At 42.7% G+C, this 19380-nt stretch overlaps 1 protein-coding gene across 1 annotated transcript in view; it reads left to right on the plus strand.

The window, feature by feature from the left end:
- Positions 1–19380, plus strand: part of OXNAD1 (oxidoreductase NAD binding domain containing 1) — a 38553-nt gene that overhangs the window by 9997 nt on the left and 9176 nt on the right. Inside the window, exon 5 of the mRNA XM_040636598.1 lies at positions 11795–11901. Coding sequence (XP_040492532.1) covers positions 11795–11901 — 107 coding nt within the window. The remainder of the gene's footprint in view (positions 1–11794; positions 11902–19380) is intronic.

Here is a 19380-nt window from a genome sequence, read left to right on the forward strand (position 1 = left end):
ATATTGGATTTTGCTTTTTGAGTGATTCTTCACATATTTAGGTATATTTAGCTTAGTGCTGTAGTGCACCCAAACTAACAGTGAGAAAACTATTATACACTTCTATAAACGGTCAGACATTGCATCTTTGCAGGAATTTAATTTTTAGTATTAATAGTAAGATATACTTAAATGTAGAAGACTATTGTTTAGGCCCCATTTTTTCAAGCTAATTCTAAAGAAAATTGCTTTGGGACCAAGGGTAGTGTGTTTGTGGATTCAGTTTTAGGCCAATGTTTTTTGGAGATCTGTAAAATTAATTCAGGATAATAGATTTATGGATGTGGAGGAAAATACACTTTTCCCAGTGATGATAAATCTGAAAATACTTTTTTTCTTTTTGGTTTGCTCAACATACAAAAATGCTCATTCTGTAAATGTGTGATTTCTTAGGATTTCTTTTTTTAAAAGTAAAATTTGGGGGCTCCTGGATGGCTCAGTCAGTTAAGCATCTGCCTTTGGCTCAGTCCTGGGATCAAGTCCTGCATCAGGCTCCTTGCTTGGGAGGGAACCTGCTTCTCACTCTGCCTACCACTCCCTCCGCCCCCCGCCCCAGTCCCTGACAAACAAATAAATCTTTAAAAAAATTTTTTTAAATAAAAAAATTAAATAAAAAGTGAAATCTTGCTGGTTTTGAAGACAAAGCAGTTTATTTAACAAGCTTGGACTACGCTCTTTTCTGTTGTATTTGAGGCAGGTAGAATTAGAATTGGGTTTGGTATACAGAAGTAAAGGGTCAGATAGTAAATATTTTAGGCTTCATAGGCCATGTTGTCTTAGTTACAACTATAAAACTCTACCTTTATAGTGTGAAACAGTCATACATAACACATAAACAAATCCCAGCAACTGTGTTCCAATAAAACATGATTTATCAAAATACCCAGATTTGGCCTGTGGATCATAGTTTGCCAATCCTTGAATTAGAGTAAATTCAGAATTTTACAGGACAAAATTATTGAGACTGTTGGGGGTTATTTTGAGTGAAGTTTTTTGTTTTTTGGATTTTGTTTTTAAAGACTTTATTTAGAGAGAGAGAGAGAGAGAGAGAAAACAGGTGGGGGGAGGGGCAGAGGGAGAAGTGGACTCCTCCCCAAGCAGGGAGCCTGATGCCAGGACCCTGGGATCATGACCTGAGCTGAAGGCAGATACTTAACCATCTGAGCCACCCAGGGGCCCCTGAGTAAAGTTTTAAGGAAACTACACAGAAAGTTAATGTAAGCTCTAATAGCGTGATTGCGAAGTTAAGAATCATAATGCCTAGAAGTCCGCAAATGCACCCGTGGTATGACCTTGGCATAAGAATTTTCCAGTTCCAGTTCTTTTTTCTTTGTTTCTGATTTCCTCTCATCTCTCAAACAGAATGGGAGCTGGGAGCTGGGAGGAGCTAGGTAAAGCCAGATGGTGTCTGGGCTACAGCTTCCCTGGGTATAACGTCAGCAGGGGCTCACCGCAATTCCTCCAGAGGATGGCTCCTAGCCATGGAGCAGGAGCCTGACCTTGGACTTGCCCAAATGAACAGCACCTCAGCTTGAGCTGTAATGGAACTGGATCACCGTCTCATACCACTCTTGCCTTTAATTTGTATCGCAAGTATGCTTTACAGAAAGTACTCCCAGCAAGTCACTTGCTCTTCAGTTCAAATCTGTGAGGTGGCCTCAGAACAGGATGGCATCTGCATTTTGTGAAAGAGGAAGCAGGGCCGAGGAGATAAGCTAGTGGCTCTCCCTGGGCCAGGGGGACGCTCCAGCCCAGTGTCTGACTCCTAGGCCCTAGGCCCCTGCTGCCCCTCCTGGAGTGGGCAAGGAATAGAGCACTCACCCACCCAGAAATGTTTTTTCTTGTTAGGGCTGGAGTTCCCTTGGAAGAATTTATTGAATGACCACATTATGATGTTAATGCTGCTTTCTTATCTGGGGCTGTAAATGTTACCAGCCTGAGGTCATGCTGATGCAGGAAGCTGAGGTCTGAATTGGATGACTTTTGACTATGTTCAAATTCACATTTTGTTCTTAAGGATCAAAGAATAAGCAGTCTGGGTAACCTTAGAAATGTCAAGGAGATAAAAGTAAGATTATGTAATGCTATAAGGATTGTTGAAGCTAGACGAAGATTTCCCTGGGGGGTCACTGCAGGCTTGGCCTCTAGAAGGCCTGTCCACTGAGCAAGATGGACTCTGTCCTTCAGTTTGTTGTCAGGGTTTGGTAAGGAAAGCATGCATTTTTAAAATGATGCATTCATATGCATTTATTTGGAAAAATAGCCAGACACTAGGCTAGGTTTTAGGGTTGCAGCCCTGAGCATAATACATAAAGTCCTTGACCTCAGATTCTAGAGGGACTGATCAGAAGAGACTGATTTTATGCACCTCATTCATTGTGGAGAAACCACTAATCCTTTTTCAATTGTAGAAAGCTTCTTGTAGAAGCCTAAGCCTTACCCAAAAATGCCTTGTGTGTATCATTACCTTTCTGTTGAAAAAGCCCTCGATTATATCAAGTTGCTACTTGATTCTCACAGTCACCCTGGGAGGGAGGTGAAGGGATCCTCACCCCATTTCATGGATGAGGAAGTTAAGATTTCAGAGATTTAGATACAGTGACCCTGCTTCCTGATTTGCCCAGGCTAGCATCCCATTTCGCTCTCACAGGTGGCCTGTTTTGGATGAAAATTACATTGTGGCCTACATTTAAAGGACGTGTTTAGTAAGTGGGGGCCTCGGCTCTTGAATTCACATGTTTGATATCAAATTGGTTTTTCTTTCTACAACAGAACAATGTGACACTTGATTTAGACCAAGTTTAATTGAGCAATGGAAGATAAATTTCACATATCCTCACCTCTGCTCCAAATCAAAACTTGACTTAAATTTACTGGATATAAGTAACGAGAGAGTTGGGGCTGGCATAGTAGTTAGTTAATGAAGTCAAATGGCTGGGCTCCTGGGACAGAGACCTTTGGGGTTCCTATGGGCCCCGTGCTGACTATCAAGTGCTAATAGTCCGCTTGATTTGTGGTTTTGCGGATGCTTGGGTTTGAGTGGGATGAGCTGCTTAGCTGGAGACCTGGACCATGTCCTGAGTTGAACCTTAAAATTCTCTGCTAGTCATCACCTACACATTCTGGGCAGATTGTGTGCTGGAATGGCCTTCTTCAACTTGGGGGCATAGGGCAGGCGTCTCTTTAATATGGGATGTGTCTAACAGTTGGACACCTAGTTTGCTATGCTTCTCAGAGTCTCAGAGAGAGCCCTAGAGAGATTATCCAGCCTGGGATGAGCAGTAGTTGGCCTTCCAGCCTTCCCGCACTGCCAGCTCCGACAGCAGAGCATGGTGGGGAGAGACCCCAGGCGTCCACCATGGACAGGTAGCTGTGTGGCTTGTGGAGGGCCTGGGCCCAGTCTTTTGGTGAGATTTCCAGAGAGGTGTCGTGTAGTGGTTTGGCAGGCGGCCTGTGGCTCCTCAGGATGGATAAGTCACTCTGCCCCGGATGGAAGCCTGCAGGGAGGGCGGCTCCTTGGGGGAAGGCCCCGTGTGGCAGTGTAGTAGCCATAGTGTCCAGCACAGTGCCCATGTGACGTAGGCCCTCATTACATATTTACCGAGGAGAATAAACAAGCGCTAATCCCACCTCTGTGGCGGATTACCTGTACTGCCTTGGATGAGTGACTTTCAAGTAGGAACGGAGATGGCCTCCAGCTCAAGAGATAAAGTGGTGATGCGCATGTACCATGTGATTCTATGTAGGTAGGAACTGTGAAAAATGAGGGCTTGTCTGTACTGATACTTTCCAGCACTGCCCGGAACTTGTTAATGTCTAAAATGTGTGGGGGCGCCTGGGTGGCTTAGTTGGTTAATCATCTGCCTTCAGCTCGGGTCATGATCCTGGGGTCCTGGGATCGAGCCCCACATCGTGCTCCCCACTCAGCAGGGAATCTGCTTCTCCCTCTCCCTCTGAGCCTCACCCCTGTTCATGCTCTCTCTCTCAAATGAATAAATAATAAAAAATTAAAAAATAAATAAAATGTGTAGTGTCAGTGCTTTTCACGGACACACTTTTGTTTAATATATTAAGTCATCTAAAAGGCAAGGCTGGTTTCCATTTTTCCCCTAGGGGATCCAGTCCGGTGAAATAGATTTTATTTTAGATCCAGCAGACCTGGTTTGAGTGCCTGCTGGGTACGCAGCCCTGTTCCAGGTGCAGGAAATATAGCAGTGCCCGAAGCAGGTAAAGCTGCTGCTCTGTGTGGAGCTTCATCCTGGTGCAGATCAACCAGAGAATGTCAGGTGTCGTATGTCCTTGAAGGCAATAAAACAGAGTGGTGTCATGGGAGGCAAGAATGGCTGGCAGCGGGGGTGCTGTTTGAAACTGGTGTGTAACACTGGTGCCAAGACGGGAGGAAAGAGCCAGCCACATACACAGCATTTCTGGCAGAGGAGCAGACGAGAGCCAAAGCTTTGTGGCAGGAATGAGCTTGGCGTGTTCAGAGGAAGGTGGTAGGATGAGAGGTAGGCAGGGCCCAGGTTGTATAAACTACTGTGGGTTTGTATAAGGAGTTGGGATTTTATTCTGAGGGAGGTGAAAGGTTTGAAGCAGGGAAATGCCATATGATTTACATTATAAATGGGTCACCTGTTTGCTCAGTAGAACACGGCTTCAGTTGGGCTTTGACACCAGCTAGAGGCTATGGACACAGTCCCAGGAGAAGTGACAGTGGCCTAGAGTAGGGTGGTAGTTGTGGGGATGGAGAACAGTGGGTAGGTCCAAGATAGAGGGAAGCCTGATGGGATTCACAGATTGGGGGTGGAAGGGCTGTAGTGGGTGCAATAAGAGCAGAAACCGAGATTTCTAGCTTTAGGATTTGCATAATCTGAGTAGATAATGATGGTGGCATATATTTGCTAAGATGGAGAAGAAAAGTTGGAGGAGGGGAAACCACGTGCTCAATTTTGGAATAATCTGGGGTGGGAGGGTAGAATGTGGGTAGAGTTATAGATGAAATAAGATTAGCCATGAGTTTCATCAGCTATATCAGCTGTTGAATCTGGGTCATGGGTACAATGGGGATTCATTATACTATTTCTATTAGTTTTGTGTATGTTTCAATTTCCCATAATAATAAAAAGGAAGAGACTTGGGGAGATAAAAGAGTTTCGTGTTGGATATGTTGTTTGAAATGGAAATTCAAATCAACAGTTGGATATATGAACTTGGAGTTCACTGCTGGAAATAAAAGGTTTTAGCCATGTAGAGAGTAGGGGAAGAGAGCCCGCGACTCAGCCCGGGGGTGTGTCAACATTTAGAGATGCAGCAGAAGAGGAGGGGCCAACGAGGCCAGAGGGAAGTCAGCAGGGTGTTGGAGAAGCCAAGAAAAAGTGTCTCAAGGCGGGGCGTGGCCAGCTGTTGAACTCTGCGCTGAGAGGCATCATTGGACATAGCAAAATGGATGGTGGTGACCAGATGACCAGTAGTGCATTGCTGAGAGTAAAAGCCTGACTGGACTGTGTTAGAGAATGGGAGAGAGGAAAGTAGAGCCAGGGCCATATATAACTTTTGAAAATGTTTTATGTGAATGGGAGCAGAGAAATGGCCAGACAACTGGATTAAGGGAGAGGCTTGTTTGTTTGTCTTTTGAAAAGCAACACAGCACAGTGGCCGGATGCCTGGATTTGAATCTCTGCTTTGCCACTTTTGAGCCTTGAGACCTCAGTTTTCAATTATATAAAATGGGAATGAGGGACGCCTGGGTGGCACAGTCAGTTAAGCATCCGACTCTCGGTTTGGGCTTGGGTCATGATCTTGGGGTCCTGGGATCGAGCCCCACATTGGGCTCCAATCTTGGAGTGGAGTCTGCTTGAGATTTCTCTCTGTCCCTCTCCCTCTGCCCCTCCCACTTGTGCTCTCTTTCTCTCTAAAATAAGCAAATCTTTTAAAAAAATGGGAATGATAATAATAATGCCTGCTTTCTAGAGTTGTTGCAACGAATGCATGAATGAGTGTCTGCGAAGTGCCTGGCACGTGGTCAGTTACACACAGGTGTTTGCGGCTGACGTCACATGAGGTGGAAGATCCGAGTGCTCCGTGTGTCTCATGGAGAAGGGAGAAGGGGGGGATGTGTGAGAGAGGGTACTGCTGGAGAAAGCAGAGAGGACACTCAGCCCAGGGGACAGGTTAGCCTTTGGTAGGAGCAAGGAGAGTCCATTTGTCATGTCAGGACGAGGTGTGGACAGGCAGAAGCTACTTACGAAGTTGTCCAGTTGACAGAAATTTGTAGTCTTTCCTTGTCAGTAAATCACTTCAGTAAAACCAGTTTCTTTTAGTCGGATTCCTACTCATCAGATTGGTTTTCTGCCACAATTTAAATAATGTCTCTGGGCCTTGATTTTCTTATGTGTAACGTGATATACTATTTTGGGTAATGACTAAATTTTCCTTTGACTCTGAAATTCTCTGTGCCCTAATGGTATTTTTGTTTAAGGTTATCTCCAATCCTGGCTTTGTCTAAATTTTTAAACAGCAAACGAATGAATGGAAATGAACAGAGGAAGCCAGCTAGGTTTCCCAAAGAAAGACCTATTTCCTGCACAGAGAGTTTTGCGGCAACAGTGACAACAAAATAACCTACATAAAACTAGTTTTTAAAATCAGTATGATGGAATTTCCTTTTCGATGCTGACTCCGTCAAACCATTAAGAATGTGTGCTAGTAAAAGTTGGCAAATGTATTGTTTTTTATTGAACACTAGAAGAGTCTCAATGTTATTTTATGGAAAACTTCATTTCCTGCCATGTGTTTTAACTTAGGACATGGCTAGTTGAGGTTTCAGTTGTGAAATCTTTTGATCCATTAAGCATGAGAACAAGTACAAATGTTAAAACGTATAGTTTCTCCATCGTGTTTTGCTTATTCATAAAAGTAAAGAAAGAATGGCATTAACAAGGGCCATGATTACAGATCTTAATTATATGAAACTAGCTCCAGAATAAAGCTGTGGCCTTCAAAAAGATTTTGCTAATGTTTTTAACCCACATTCCTAGAAATCTTTATATGGTATGTAGATTTGCATTAATTGAATAAAATAAAGTGTTGATAGGAAGGCATGTCTTTAAAAATCATGAATCGTGTGACATATTTTGTGTGACCAGTTAGAGCAGTTTTGCCCAGATTATTAGGACTAATCGCAACAGGTGTATTACAGTTTGTATTAATAACATTAAGAATAAAGCGTCTGGGAACATTTTTGTTCATAAAGACTATTTAAATGAAAATACGACTTTTTAATAGTATAACTTCTTCAGCAAACTTTATTTTTGAATATTAGCAAATGGTTGTTGATTTCATTTTACATAGTGTAGCATTTGATTGTGAAGCATGCTCACCTTCCAGCTGAAATTCTGTGCCCCTCTGCCCAGCTCCCCCTCAGTGATTATGAATGTTGGTTTCCTGCCACCAGGTGACTCTTGAGGATATTTTTAAAGCTATCTAGTTTTATCAATGAATCCGACAGATGCCAGTTAAAATGTTATAACTGAAATAATCTAGCTCCTGGCTATGTTTTTACAGATTATGATATTGAAAGAAAATAATGAATGTTTATAAAATAAACTTTTTTTTGGTAAATCTAAAAAAAGAGATTAATAACATAATGGAGAGTCCTCTGATGAATCTTATTGTTTTTGTAATAAGATATTTAAAATAAAGCTTCTGGCCAGATGCCTGGGTGGCTTAGTTGGTAAAGTGGCTGCTTTCGACTCAGGTCGTGCTCCCAGGGTCCTGGGATCGAGCCCTGCATTGGGCTTCCCGCTCAGCAGGGAGCCTGCTTCTCCCTCTCACTCTGCCTGCTGCTCCCCCTGCTTGTTCTCTCTCTCTCTCTCTCTCTCTCTCACAAACGAATAAATAAAAGATGTTTACAATAGAGTGTCTGGCAAATGGAGGAAGAGTCCTGTTCTACTGAAGAAATCCCACCTTCCCTTCCCTCTCTCCCAATATTAAGCATGAATCTAGGTTTTCTGTAGTGGTTACCCCTACCCCTCCTTTTCTTCTTAAACAACAAAAGTCTCCTGAACTTCTAATTCTTGTTCAGGAGACTAACTTTTAAGTGACTTTAAACTAGAGTTTTCATTCATGCTACAAATATTTACCGAATCTTCTCCGCGTGTTGAGTCCTGCGCTTGATCTGGGGAGCTGATGTGGGTGTAGATTCTGCCCTATACCTGAGCTCAGGAGGCTTGTGGTCTCGTGTGGTGGGAGAGACATGTTCATGAGGACTGATGGTTACATAATATGTGCTAAGTATGATAAGACAGAAACATTTTATTGGTAGAGTTGAGGGGATGGGGAGACGCAGGAAAACGTCAGGCAGGAATTAGTCTTTGAGCAGGGCCTGGAAGGGCTGGTAGGAGGTTGATGGACAGGGCTGAGAGTGTGGTGTGTGCTGAATGACCTAGGCAGGGAGGTGGGCAAATGTCAGTTGCCTTTGAGAACCAGCGAATTGTCCAGTTTGGCTGGTAGACCACTAGCATAGGGATACAGGAGAGGTCAAGCTACAAAGGCCTTTTAGCCTTTTCTTTTTTTTTTTTGAGTTGAGTGTTAGGCCCTGAAGGTTTTTGAGCCCGAGGGTAACTCAGTGAGGTCAGAATAATAGCAGTATTTACCTTTTGGCTGCTTTGAGAGTGATAAGAAGGAGGCTAAGGCAGCAGTTCAAGTGAGAAGAAATTCTTGGCTTAGGATGCTGGCAGGTGAGCATGGGGAGGAAAAGACGGGAGCTGAATTTGTGGAACTTGTTCATGTTAGGGACAGGATGCCTGGAAGAGAGTCAAAGACTCTGTGTGTGTGTGTGTGTGTGTGTGTGTGTGTGTGTGCGCACGCACACCAGTTGAACATGGATTTGACTGTCTTGAGTCCAAGATGAGTCCTGAATTGAAATCTTGGTGATGGAAAGCAGCTGATTCTGTGGGCCCCCTGTGGGCAGGAGCAGCCGCCTCCATCTCTGCGTCTCCAGTGCCAGAGGCAGCACATGCTCAAGGAATGCTTGTGGAAGGATGGATATGGTAGAGTTAGTTGGACACAGAAGTGAGCTCACCATTGGGGTGGGACTTAGCAAGTGAATAAGGGCCAAGCACACCCAGGTTTGAATCCTGATGCAGCCAATCCTGAGTGATCTGGAGCAAGTTCCTAAACCTTCCCGTTCCCTCGTGTGCAGAATGGAGGATAACAGCATCTGTTGGGATGTAATGTGATTATTCATATGAACTGAATGGATTGGTGTACTTGAGACCCTTAAGCCTGCACCTGGAGTACACCTGAGATAAACGCCCCTCAGCCATTGGCTATTGTTACTCACAGGGGAGCCAGAAAAGTAACGATGAGGTGGGGTGGGCGTTGGTAGCTTTGGGAATGCCTCAGAGCCTTGGCCTAGAGGTGGGAGAGAGGGTGGGAGTGAGGCAGTTTAGAGAGAGCGCCCATTGAGGAAGTGCGAGGAGAAAAGGTAAAGGAGCAAGGACCAGGTTGGAGAGGCAGGAGGAGACCCAGAGAGTTCCATGTCAGCTATCCTAGGCAAGGAGAATGTTTCAGGAGGGAAGGGAAATAAAGAGTATGGAACGCAGGGAGCTCAGGGAGGGGGAACTGAGCCTGGACATTTGAGTTCGGTGGTTCAGGCAGACATCCACCCACCTTCGAAGTTGTTGCAGGAGAACAGAAGCCAGGTGACCTGTGTTTACCGAGAGTGTCCAGGACAGAGAGAAGGTTCTGTCGGATAAGGAAGTATCAGTAGAGGCAGAGATTAAAGGCGAGATTTCTAAAATAGCTTAAAGACAGTCTGGCTTTTCAGTTTGTTCTAGCAAATAGCTAGGATGTGGTGCAGAGACCACTGTACTTTACAGGTCCTTAGTGTTGTCCAAGAGAATAGGCACCCTGGGGGTGTGCCCTGCTCAGCCTGTGAGGTCCTGCGCGGCAGCCCTGGGGTGGTTTTGCATAGATAACAATAGATGAATAAAGTGTAGTGTATAATGTAATAAATAAATATTAGTAAGCTAATTATCATGAATGTAATAAGATACATTATAACTGACACTTAACGGGTACTTACTATGAGCCAGCAGCATTATAAGTGGTTTGCACGTATTATTTCATTTAATACCCCCCCAGCAGCTCTGAGATACAGGTGTTGATCTTATTTTATAGCCGAGGGGGGACTAGGTAATGTGCTCAGAGCCTCATAGCTGGTAAGTGCGTGCTGGGGCCACGATTACATACCAGGCAGTGTTGTTACAGAGCCTGTGCTCTCGGCAGCCACACTGTGCTGCTGCTTTGTGTTTTGTTGCCGATCTGTTTAGGACAGGCACGTGGCATTAGGTATCATGTCTGATAAACAGAAGGTCTAAGGAGAGGAACTGTGACCCTGAAGGAAGGGGCTGGTGGGAGTGGGTGCAGCTCTGGTTCGGAGAGGGAGGGCAAGACTAGAATCAGAGGCGCAGGAAGAGGGTCGGTATGGAAACCAACCCACTTGCTCTCAGGGAGAGGAGAAAGAGGACTGGCAAAAATCCAGAGGAAGAGAGGCAAAGGATTTTATGGGAGCAAGAGAAAGGTAAGACATTTTCAGAGATGTTTTGTGTCAGTGAGGAAGACCACCATCCATCTGGAGAACTTTGCAGTGGGTTTTTAAGAGTTGTCTCCCACTGGTAGTTTGATTAGACCTAGTCCTGTTGGAGAAAGGGGCTGAAGGAGCCAGCTTTAGGGTGTGAGGTTCATTGATCTTGACAGCTTTCCAAGGCACCCTTCGGTGGAGTCGTGAAGCCAACACCATGCAAGGAGAATGTATTTTGGTCACCTGCTGCTGCTTTCATTTGCTTCCAGAAGTGGAGTTGAATGGCAGTTGGAGGTTGAGGAAAGAGTCATATTGTCTTTTTTCCCCTATTATGAAAATGTCCCAGATTTCAGGAGGAAGAAAAACCCCAAAGTAGAAAAAAACAAAGAATGAGGGAAGTAAAGGCATTTTGAATTTGAGGGATGCTGAGGTGTGGATGACATTGAAGAATGCCTAGCTCACACCTTAGGATTTTCTAGAAACCAGATAATGTTGTTTAGAAGAGTGCTTCTCAAGCTATCTAAAGCAAAGGGCTGTTTTTGATACTGTTCAAAGGCTGTGGACTGCTTATATTTTGTCCAATATAATCAACACTGAATTAGAAAAAATAAATTAAAACAAAACCAGGAATACAAACCCAATTTGTTGTCTATAATTAGATTCAATTAGCAATTCATGAAATTGCTAAAAAAAAGTTTCTAAGCGGTTACTTGTAATTTCTGAAATTAGCCAGTCATGGGCTTCTCGAGGCTTAGAACAAACACAGGCTCGTACCTGACAGCGGGTTTCAGTTTGTGTATGTCGTACTGACGGAGAATGTGGACGCCAGGCAGGTGGCTCACAGGGCTCCCTTCCTCTCAGCTCTTCCCAGATGACCCAGCCTGCTGCATGGGACATTAGATGCTCAACCAAGAACACTTACTAAGCAGCCCCTTTAAGAGATGATTTTTATATGCAGAGTAAAATTCAATTAATATGACAGCGAGTCTCTCAAAAATAAGGGAATTTAATCTGTTCAGTGTTTTAAAGCAATGTGTGCTCTTCCTTGTCTTACAGTTTTCAAAAATCACATCTTCGTAGATTTCAAAAAACCTAAGTTACCAGAAAGCCACGGTTTGTTCCTGATGTGTAGACACACAGGCTCAGCCACGGTTCATCTTTTGGCTCTAGGTCGTGTCGGCTGCTAAGGTGTGCGGGGCTGCTGCTGAGTCGCCGTCGGTGAAGAGGCTCCGCCTGCTTGTTGCTGATAAAGACTTTTCTTTCAAAGCTGGCCAGTGGTAAGTGGCTTTTCTGTTTCCGTAGGGTTTGTGTGTTCAAGAAGGTGCTGGCAAATGGAAGGACTCCTGTGGCTAGCTGTTTCTCCTGAGGAATAGGAATTCTAGACCATCCCCATTGGGCATGGCAAATTTGATTCCTTTCCCCGCCTCCGAGCTCGCCTTCGTGTTGAGCCCTTGACCTTCTCAGGCGTATATGAAAATTGCCGCCTTGAGTTTTGTAGATTGAAATAAAGCATAGTTCTGAGCCACGGACCTGATAACTCTGATAATTACGCTCTTCAGAAATGGTTGCTATGATAGAATGCACTGGAATAATGTAATCTGCTTGATTATTTGTTGCTGGGGATTGATACATTCTTAAAAATTAGTCATCATGGCAAATACAGAGTAAAAACAGCAGTCTGGAAAGAAGAATACCCAGTTAGGTCACGGAACTGACCACCCTCTCGACAATTTCCTGCATCACTTGTCTGAGTTGAGTTTAAATATTTTGCTGAATTTATTATCAGGATCCCCCAATCAGGCCCGGTCTGCACCACACTCCTGATTCTGCCCGATTTGACACATAGGACTAGTCAGAATCCTCACAGGGTAACAGCCCAGCTGTCCCCACTGTTCCTGCGAATGGCTTCACTGAGTTGCAATTCAAGTGGAATTGTAAATAAAGCAGCTTGTATTTCCTTAGGAAAGGTGTGTTTGGGTGTATGTTTCCTTTATTTAAATAAAGCATTCATTTCTAAGTGAATTTCTGGCATGTCAATCTTGGTAGTGTTTCTTAGGAGTCACTTGACTAATTTTGGCAGTCCATCTGGAAATGTGGTTTTGTTAGAAGAAGGATGTGTGATAATAGCAAGAGTTAGCAGTCTTGTGTTAATAGTTTGCCTTTGAATTTAGAACTAGAAAACAAGATGCTGATTGCAATAATTTGCGTTTGTGAAGCAATTTACTGCAATCTTTGCACATGTTCAGTGATACATATTAAATGCATTTGGGCTGTTTTAGGGGGGCGGGCAACATTTTTACCCTTCAAAAATAGTTTAGCCGTTATTACATTGAAAAGTGGAAACTTTAATTGTAATGATCTGTCTTTCCGTATTTCCCTTCTGTGGAAGTGTTTGGGCCCTGTGTGCGGCATTGTCTCTGGGCCCTCAACTCTGAACTGCGCCAAGACTCCTGAGTAGAGAAAGCCCGGGCACTGGTTTATAATGCTGCTACCTTGGTGTGCCCGCAAGTATATTAGCACTTGCAAACTGTAGTTACCGCCTCAGAAAAATATCTAGTGGTATTTTTAGTAATGTATATAGAAATAGGGTTCCCTTGTGATCCTCGAGGTAAAATTTTTCAGGGTTGGTGTTCCATACCCCATATCGATGCATGGGTTTGGTAATCTCACTGATGTCAGGACTGGTTTTAGAATGCGCCTGACAGACTCCTGCTGCAGAGGGCAGATGGCAGGGTGGTCCTCTCTGGCTATTTAGAATTGACCTTTCCCTGCCAGGTGCCCATCAGCACTCATTCCCGGCATTGGAGCCTCCCCTTTGACAAGATTGCTCCCTTACCACTGACTTATTGTATAGCTCTGGGGGTTGTAAGTTCCCTTGGATATTTGACTTCTCGGTTACAGAATGGCCATTTGCTTAGGTCGGTGATGGCTGCATCTTCCGTGCTGTTGCTGGGGTGGCTTTTGCTCTGTGCTCTCTTAGATCAATGGCTTGGCAGTAAGCTCCATGTGGCATTTGGGGGAAGAGGGCAAGGATCAGGGAGAGGGAGATTATGGATGTGGCTGCCAATCCAGTCTGTACAGTTAGGATTATCAGAGTAGAGTGCTGCTAGAGATGAAAGAGAAGATTGTTCTTGGGCTTATCTTTGGGGTCAGAGATTAGGCCATGATCCCACATCTGTGAATTCCTGACCACTGGCCACCTCTGACACCTTCCAAACCGAGAAGGAGGCTCTAGACCATCCTCTAAATAAATGAATGAATGCTCTGGAGCTTTGGGCAAGGAGCTCTAGGTAGAACCTTCAGTGTAGACCAGAGAGCGACGTCTGGGCCTCTTCCTGTGCTATACTGTGTTCTTACTGGACCCTCCAGAGGGGACTAATTCCTGTACTGGGAAACCAGTTCCAGGAACTCAAGAAATCAGTCTAAAGAGAAAGGCCAAAAGAAGGTACTTCCTCAAAACCATCACTCACAGGAGCATGACGAAACCTTTTAGGCTTCTATCACCAGTAGATCCACTGCCTAGCCCTTAGCTTCTTGGTGAGTCCCACTCTTGACCTTCTCAGAAGTTCTCCTTCCTGTTGACAGCAAGATTGGGATACTCTCCTGGGGCTGGAGTGTGCCACCAGCAGTCCTCACGTAGTGTGCGAGTGCCTGAATTTAGAGATTCAGTGTTCCTATGGCACTCACTGCTGTGGGCTGGGTCCATCCCCTGAGGGAGTCTCTACCACAGTGTCACATGCCTAGTGCTCTGGAGACTGCGTGACTCACATGTGGGCTTTTCTAGCTCTGTAACGTGGGTAGTTTCCTCCTTTCTCCGGGCTTCAGTTCCCATGTCTTTAAAGAGGGAATAGTAATATTCCTTTGTCTTGCGATATGTCAGGTGTTTAACACAATGCCTAATGTTTAATTTTATTAGTTTGCTTCTGCTTTTTGTTATAGCTAGTGTTTCACTTAGTTAAGTCATCTGTGTTGGTGAGGCCCAGGGGACAGATTCCAATTCTTTGTTCCTTGGCCAGTTTCCCTGCTGTTGTTTGGAAGAGCAGCAGGGCAAGTAGGAGAGGATGCGTGCGCATCTCCACTATGATGGCGCCCCTCCAGCCTCGTCAGTACACACACTTGGGCTTGCACAGGACTGAGCGGAAGCAAGGCCAAAGCATTTTTGGAAAGAGCAAGGTGTGTTCTGACTTCATATAAAATAACGTAAGTTTTCATGTTTGAAAGCGACTAAGAGAGGGACTCCAAGAAGAAATAGATGAGAGGAGTAAGATAAGAGAAAGAAGACTCGACCCCTTCCCTCTAGCAGGGCCGCTGCGTTGTAGACAGTATCTAACTTACATGGCCGTGTTGGGCAGCCCTGCCTCTCACATGACCACACAGAGAAAGTGCTGCATTCCTTGGTGTCCTTGTTCAGACTGTGGCCTCCTCTGTGCTTGGCGGGCGAGTGCTATGTGTCTTTTAAGACTCCTCTGTGAAGTCTTTGTCAGTTCCTCCATGCCTGGAGAATTGACTGCTTCTTCCTCTGCTTTCCTCCCCTCCAAGCAGATTTTTTAAAAATTAAATAGTGGTCTTATTAGTAGTTTCCTGATGAAATCAGAATAACATATGTTGGAGCTACGAAGAAATCCTCGCTAAGTACCAGTTCTTCCAGACAGGTCTCAAATGATGGGTATTTTCTCTCCTCTAAGCAGATTTTGTCATGGTCCATGTCATTATATTTCTTTGTTAGTTTTCCTCCGATTAGGGTATTTATTGAGGGCAGGAGTGCAGACTTGCGTCTTCACCTCCAGCACTGACCACGGTGCCTGTACATGGTAAGCAGGCGCTGTCTGTAGTGTTCGCACAAGGGATGAGGGAGGGGCTCCGAGCCTCCAGCTGCGGACTGAAGAGTTTTAGGATCTCGTGGTGAAGCACTGACATTTGGCCACGATTTGTGGGTCTGCTCTGTGCCAGGCCCTGGGGGTGCATCTGTGGGCAGGACAGTTGTGTGTCACAGGTGGGTATGGATACGTGGCTGCACTACAGAATTAGGCTCTTCCTCGCGGTTCTTATATTCGCTCATATGAGAGTGTAGTCGGTGCCTCACCTCTTGGCTTCAAGAATGCTAATCTTGCAAAGGGCATTTTTAAGTGTGTGCGTGTATGTGTGTGTGTTTAAAACTTAAGTGTTTCTTGGACAGATGCTTTATTAAATATGTATCATGCATTTTTTAAAAAATCCATTCAGATGAAGTTTTTATGTCATTTGAATTCTGTAGCATTTAATGAAGGGGTCCTTTTTTTTTTTAAAGGTTACTTCCCAAAGTTACTAGAGAAGGTTCTCTCCTTTCACTCACCTGAGAGAATGGTCTTTATCAACATCAAGCAGCAGAGGGCGCTATAGTTCAGGAGATGAAGCCGCAAGAGTGGCTCGTTGATTAACTTATTTTTTTAGACGTGGAAGCTGTGGAGATACTATTATACTTCTTCTTTGAAAGCATACGGCAACTGTATTAATATTAACTATAGTCTTTTTAGATTTATATCTTGTCTGAAATGAGAAGGAAATCAAAGTACTGATGGGAAAGAATTAAACGAATGTATACAAAAGTAGGCTGGAGACCTTTTCTGGGGCACTTCCAATCCAGAACTGGTTTTTTAAGACTCAAAAAATGTCCAGATGTTTAAGGCCAAAGATCAGAAGAGAACATCTTTTAAGGTCATAAATCAAATCAGTAGAGAACATCGTGTGCTTTTCATGTAAGGCTCCTGGGGATATGTAAAATAAGGGGGATAAATGATACTTTTGCTCTTTGATAGCTGAGAAACATCTAGATTAGATGTTTGTTTTCTAGACATTGGTAGGAGAATTTTTTGATCCCAGGTTCAAATAAATGTTTCTTTCCTTGGTCATAACTAGGTTTGTTGCATTTCCTAGAATCCCCACCAAAAAAGATTTTCTCTGGCATAGAAGTATCAAAGGCTTGAAACTGGCAACAACAGTTCTAGACTATAGGAATATGGTTAGAAGAAAAGGAAACACAAGACTTTTGGAATTTAGAAGGTCACATCAGCATTTTAATTTGTAAAATGTCAGTGAAAGAGTTTTTGCTGCCTGTTTTTTTGGTTTTGGTTTTTTGTTTTTTTTTTTTTGGTTTCTTTTTTTTTTTTTTTTTTTTTACACTTTTAAAAAACCATCTTATTGGGGTATACTATACTTGTCATAAAAGTCACCCATTTATAGTTTACAATTCAGTGAGTTTTAGTATTTTCACAGAATTCAGAATTTTGCAGCCATCAACACAACAAAATTTTACAACATTCTCTTCATCCCAGAAAGAAACCCTGTACTGATTATCATTTACTCCCCATCCTCACCTGCTTCGACAACCACTGTTCTACTTTCTGTCTTAATGGATTTGCCTGTTCTGGACATCTCATATCAATGGAATTATACAATAGGTGATCCTTTTTGTGACTGGCTTCTTTCTATTAACGTTATTTTATTTTATTTATTTTTTTAAAGATTGTATTTATTTATTTGACAGAGATAGAGACAGCCAGCGAGAGAGGGAACACAAGCAGGGGGAGTGGGAGAGGAAGAAGCAGGCTCATAGCGGAGGAGCCTGATGTGGGGCTCGATCCCATTACGCCGGGATCACGCCCTGAGCCGAAGGCAGACGCTTAACTGCTGTGCCACCCAGGCGCCCCTATTAACGTAATTTTAATGTGCATCTCTGTTGGCATGTATCAGTACTTCATTCCATTGTGGATATACCATATTTTCTTTATACATTCATCAGTTGATGAAAATTTAGATTGTTTTCACTTTTAGGCTATTATCAATAATGCTGCTATAAATATTCATGTATGTGTTTTTGAATGGACATATATTTTCATTTCTCTTGGGTATATATTTAAGAGTGGAGTTGATGGTCATATGGTAACTCTGTTTAACATTTTGAGACACTGCAAACTGTTTTCCCAAGTGGCTACGCCATTTTACATTCCCACGAGCAGTGTATAAGGGTACTGGTTTCTCAAGATGCTTACTAATGCTACTGTCGGTTTAATTAGCCATCAATCCTAGTGAGTATGAAGTGATAGCTCTTGTGATTTTGATTTGCATCTTCCTAATAACTAATGATGTTGAACATCTATTTACGTGCTTATTTGCCATTTATATATCTTTGGAGAAATGCTTATACAAATTCAATTTTCTGTATACAAATTTTTCTGTATTTTCTGTATACAAATTCCTTATCAGATATATGATTTGAAAATATTTCCTCCCATTCTGTGGGTTTTCTTTTAATGATGGTATCATTTGTAGCACAAAGTATTTAATTTTGTTGCAGGCTAATTTCTCCAATTTTTCTTTGACCTTTGTGTTTGGTATCATATCTAGAAGTAACTATTGCCATGAAGAGTTACTCCTGTGTAAGTCTTCTAAGAGTTTGTTATTTTAGCTCCTACCTTTAAGTCTGTGACCCATTTTGAGCTAATTTTTATATATGGTGTGAGGTGGGGGTCCAACTTCATTCTTTTTACGTTTGGATATCCAGTTGTCCCAGCAAGGTTTGTTGAAAAGACTGTTCTTTTGTGTTGGTACCCTTGTCAAAAGTTAATTGATCACATATTTAAGAGTTTACCTCTGCACTTGCAGTTCTTTTGTCATTGATCTGTGTGCCTGTCCTTATGCCGGTACTACAGTGTCTTCATTACTGTAGCTTTGTGGTAAGTTTTGAAATCAGAAGGTATGAGTTCTCCAGGTTTGTTCTTCTTTTTCCAGATTGTTTTGGTGAGTCTGAGTTCCCTGAATTTCCACATTAATTTTATGACCAACTTGCCGGTTTCTGCAAAGAAACCAGCTGGAGTTTTGATAGGTATTGCATTGAATCTGTAGATCAATTTGGAGAGTATTGCCATCTTAATATTATTAAGTCTTTCAGTCTGTGAACATTAGATCTCTTTATTTATTTAGATCTTCCCAGATTTTTCTCCATAATGTTTTGTAGTTTTTAGTATGCATGTCTTATATACGTCTTTTGTTAAATTTATTCCCAGTTGTTTTATTCTTTTTTATGCTATTATAAATAAAATTATTTTACTTAATTTCACATTTAGATTGTTAACTGCTAGTGAATAAAAATAGAATTGATTTTTATTAGTCTTGTAGTCTGTAACGTTATTTGAACTTGCTTATTAATTCTAATATCCTTATAGTAGATTCCTTAGGATTTTCTATATACAACTATATATATATGCCATCTGCAATTTCTTCCTCTCTCCTCTCGATACCTTTTTTTTCATTTTCTTGCTTAATTGCCTTGGTTAGACCCTCTAGTACAACGTTGAAAAGAAGTGGTAGGAACAGACATCCTTGTCTTGTTTCTGTCTTTAGGGGAGAAACTTGTAGCTTTTTACCATTAAATGTTGGCTGTTTTGTAGATGTCCTTTATTCGATTGAGGAAGTTCCCAGTTATTTGTAGTTTGTTGAGTATTTTTATTATGTAAGCATCTTAAATATTGCCAAATGCCTTTTCTGCATCTATTGAGAATGATACCTGGGTTTTGTCCATTATTCTACTAAATGATGTATTTCACTGATTGATTTTCAGATGTTAAGCCAACCTAGTATTCCTGGGATTTTTGCATCTATATTCGCAAGGGATATTGAACTGTAGTTTCTTTTCTTGTTATATCTTTGTCTGGTTTTGGTAGAAGAGTAATACTGGCCTTATAGAATGAGTTGGTAAATGTTCTTTTCTGTTTTTTGGG

The sequence above is a fragment of the Ursus maritimus genome, unplaced genomic scaffold, assembly GCF_017311325.1.
Source record: "Ursus maritimus isolate PB19 unplaced genomic scaffold, ASM1731132v1 scaffold_20, whole genome shotgun sequence".
Lineage (NCBI taxonomy): Eukaryota > Metazoa > Chordata > Mammalia > Carnivora > Ursidae > Ursus > Ursus maritimus.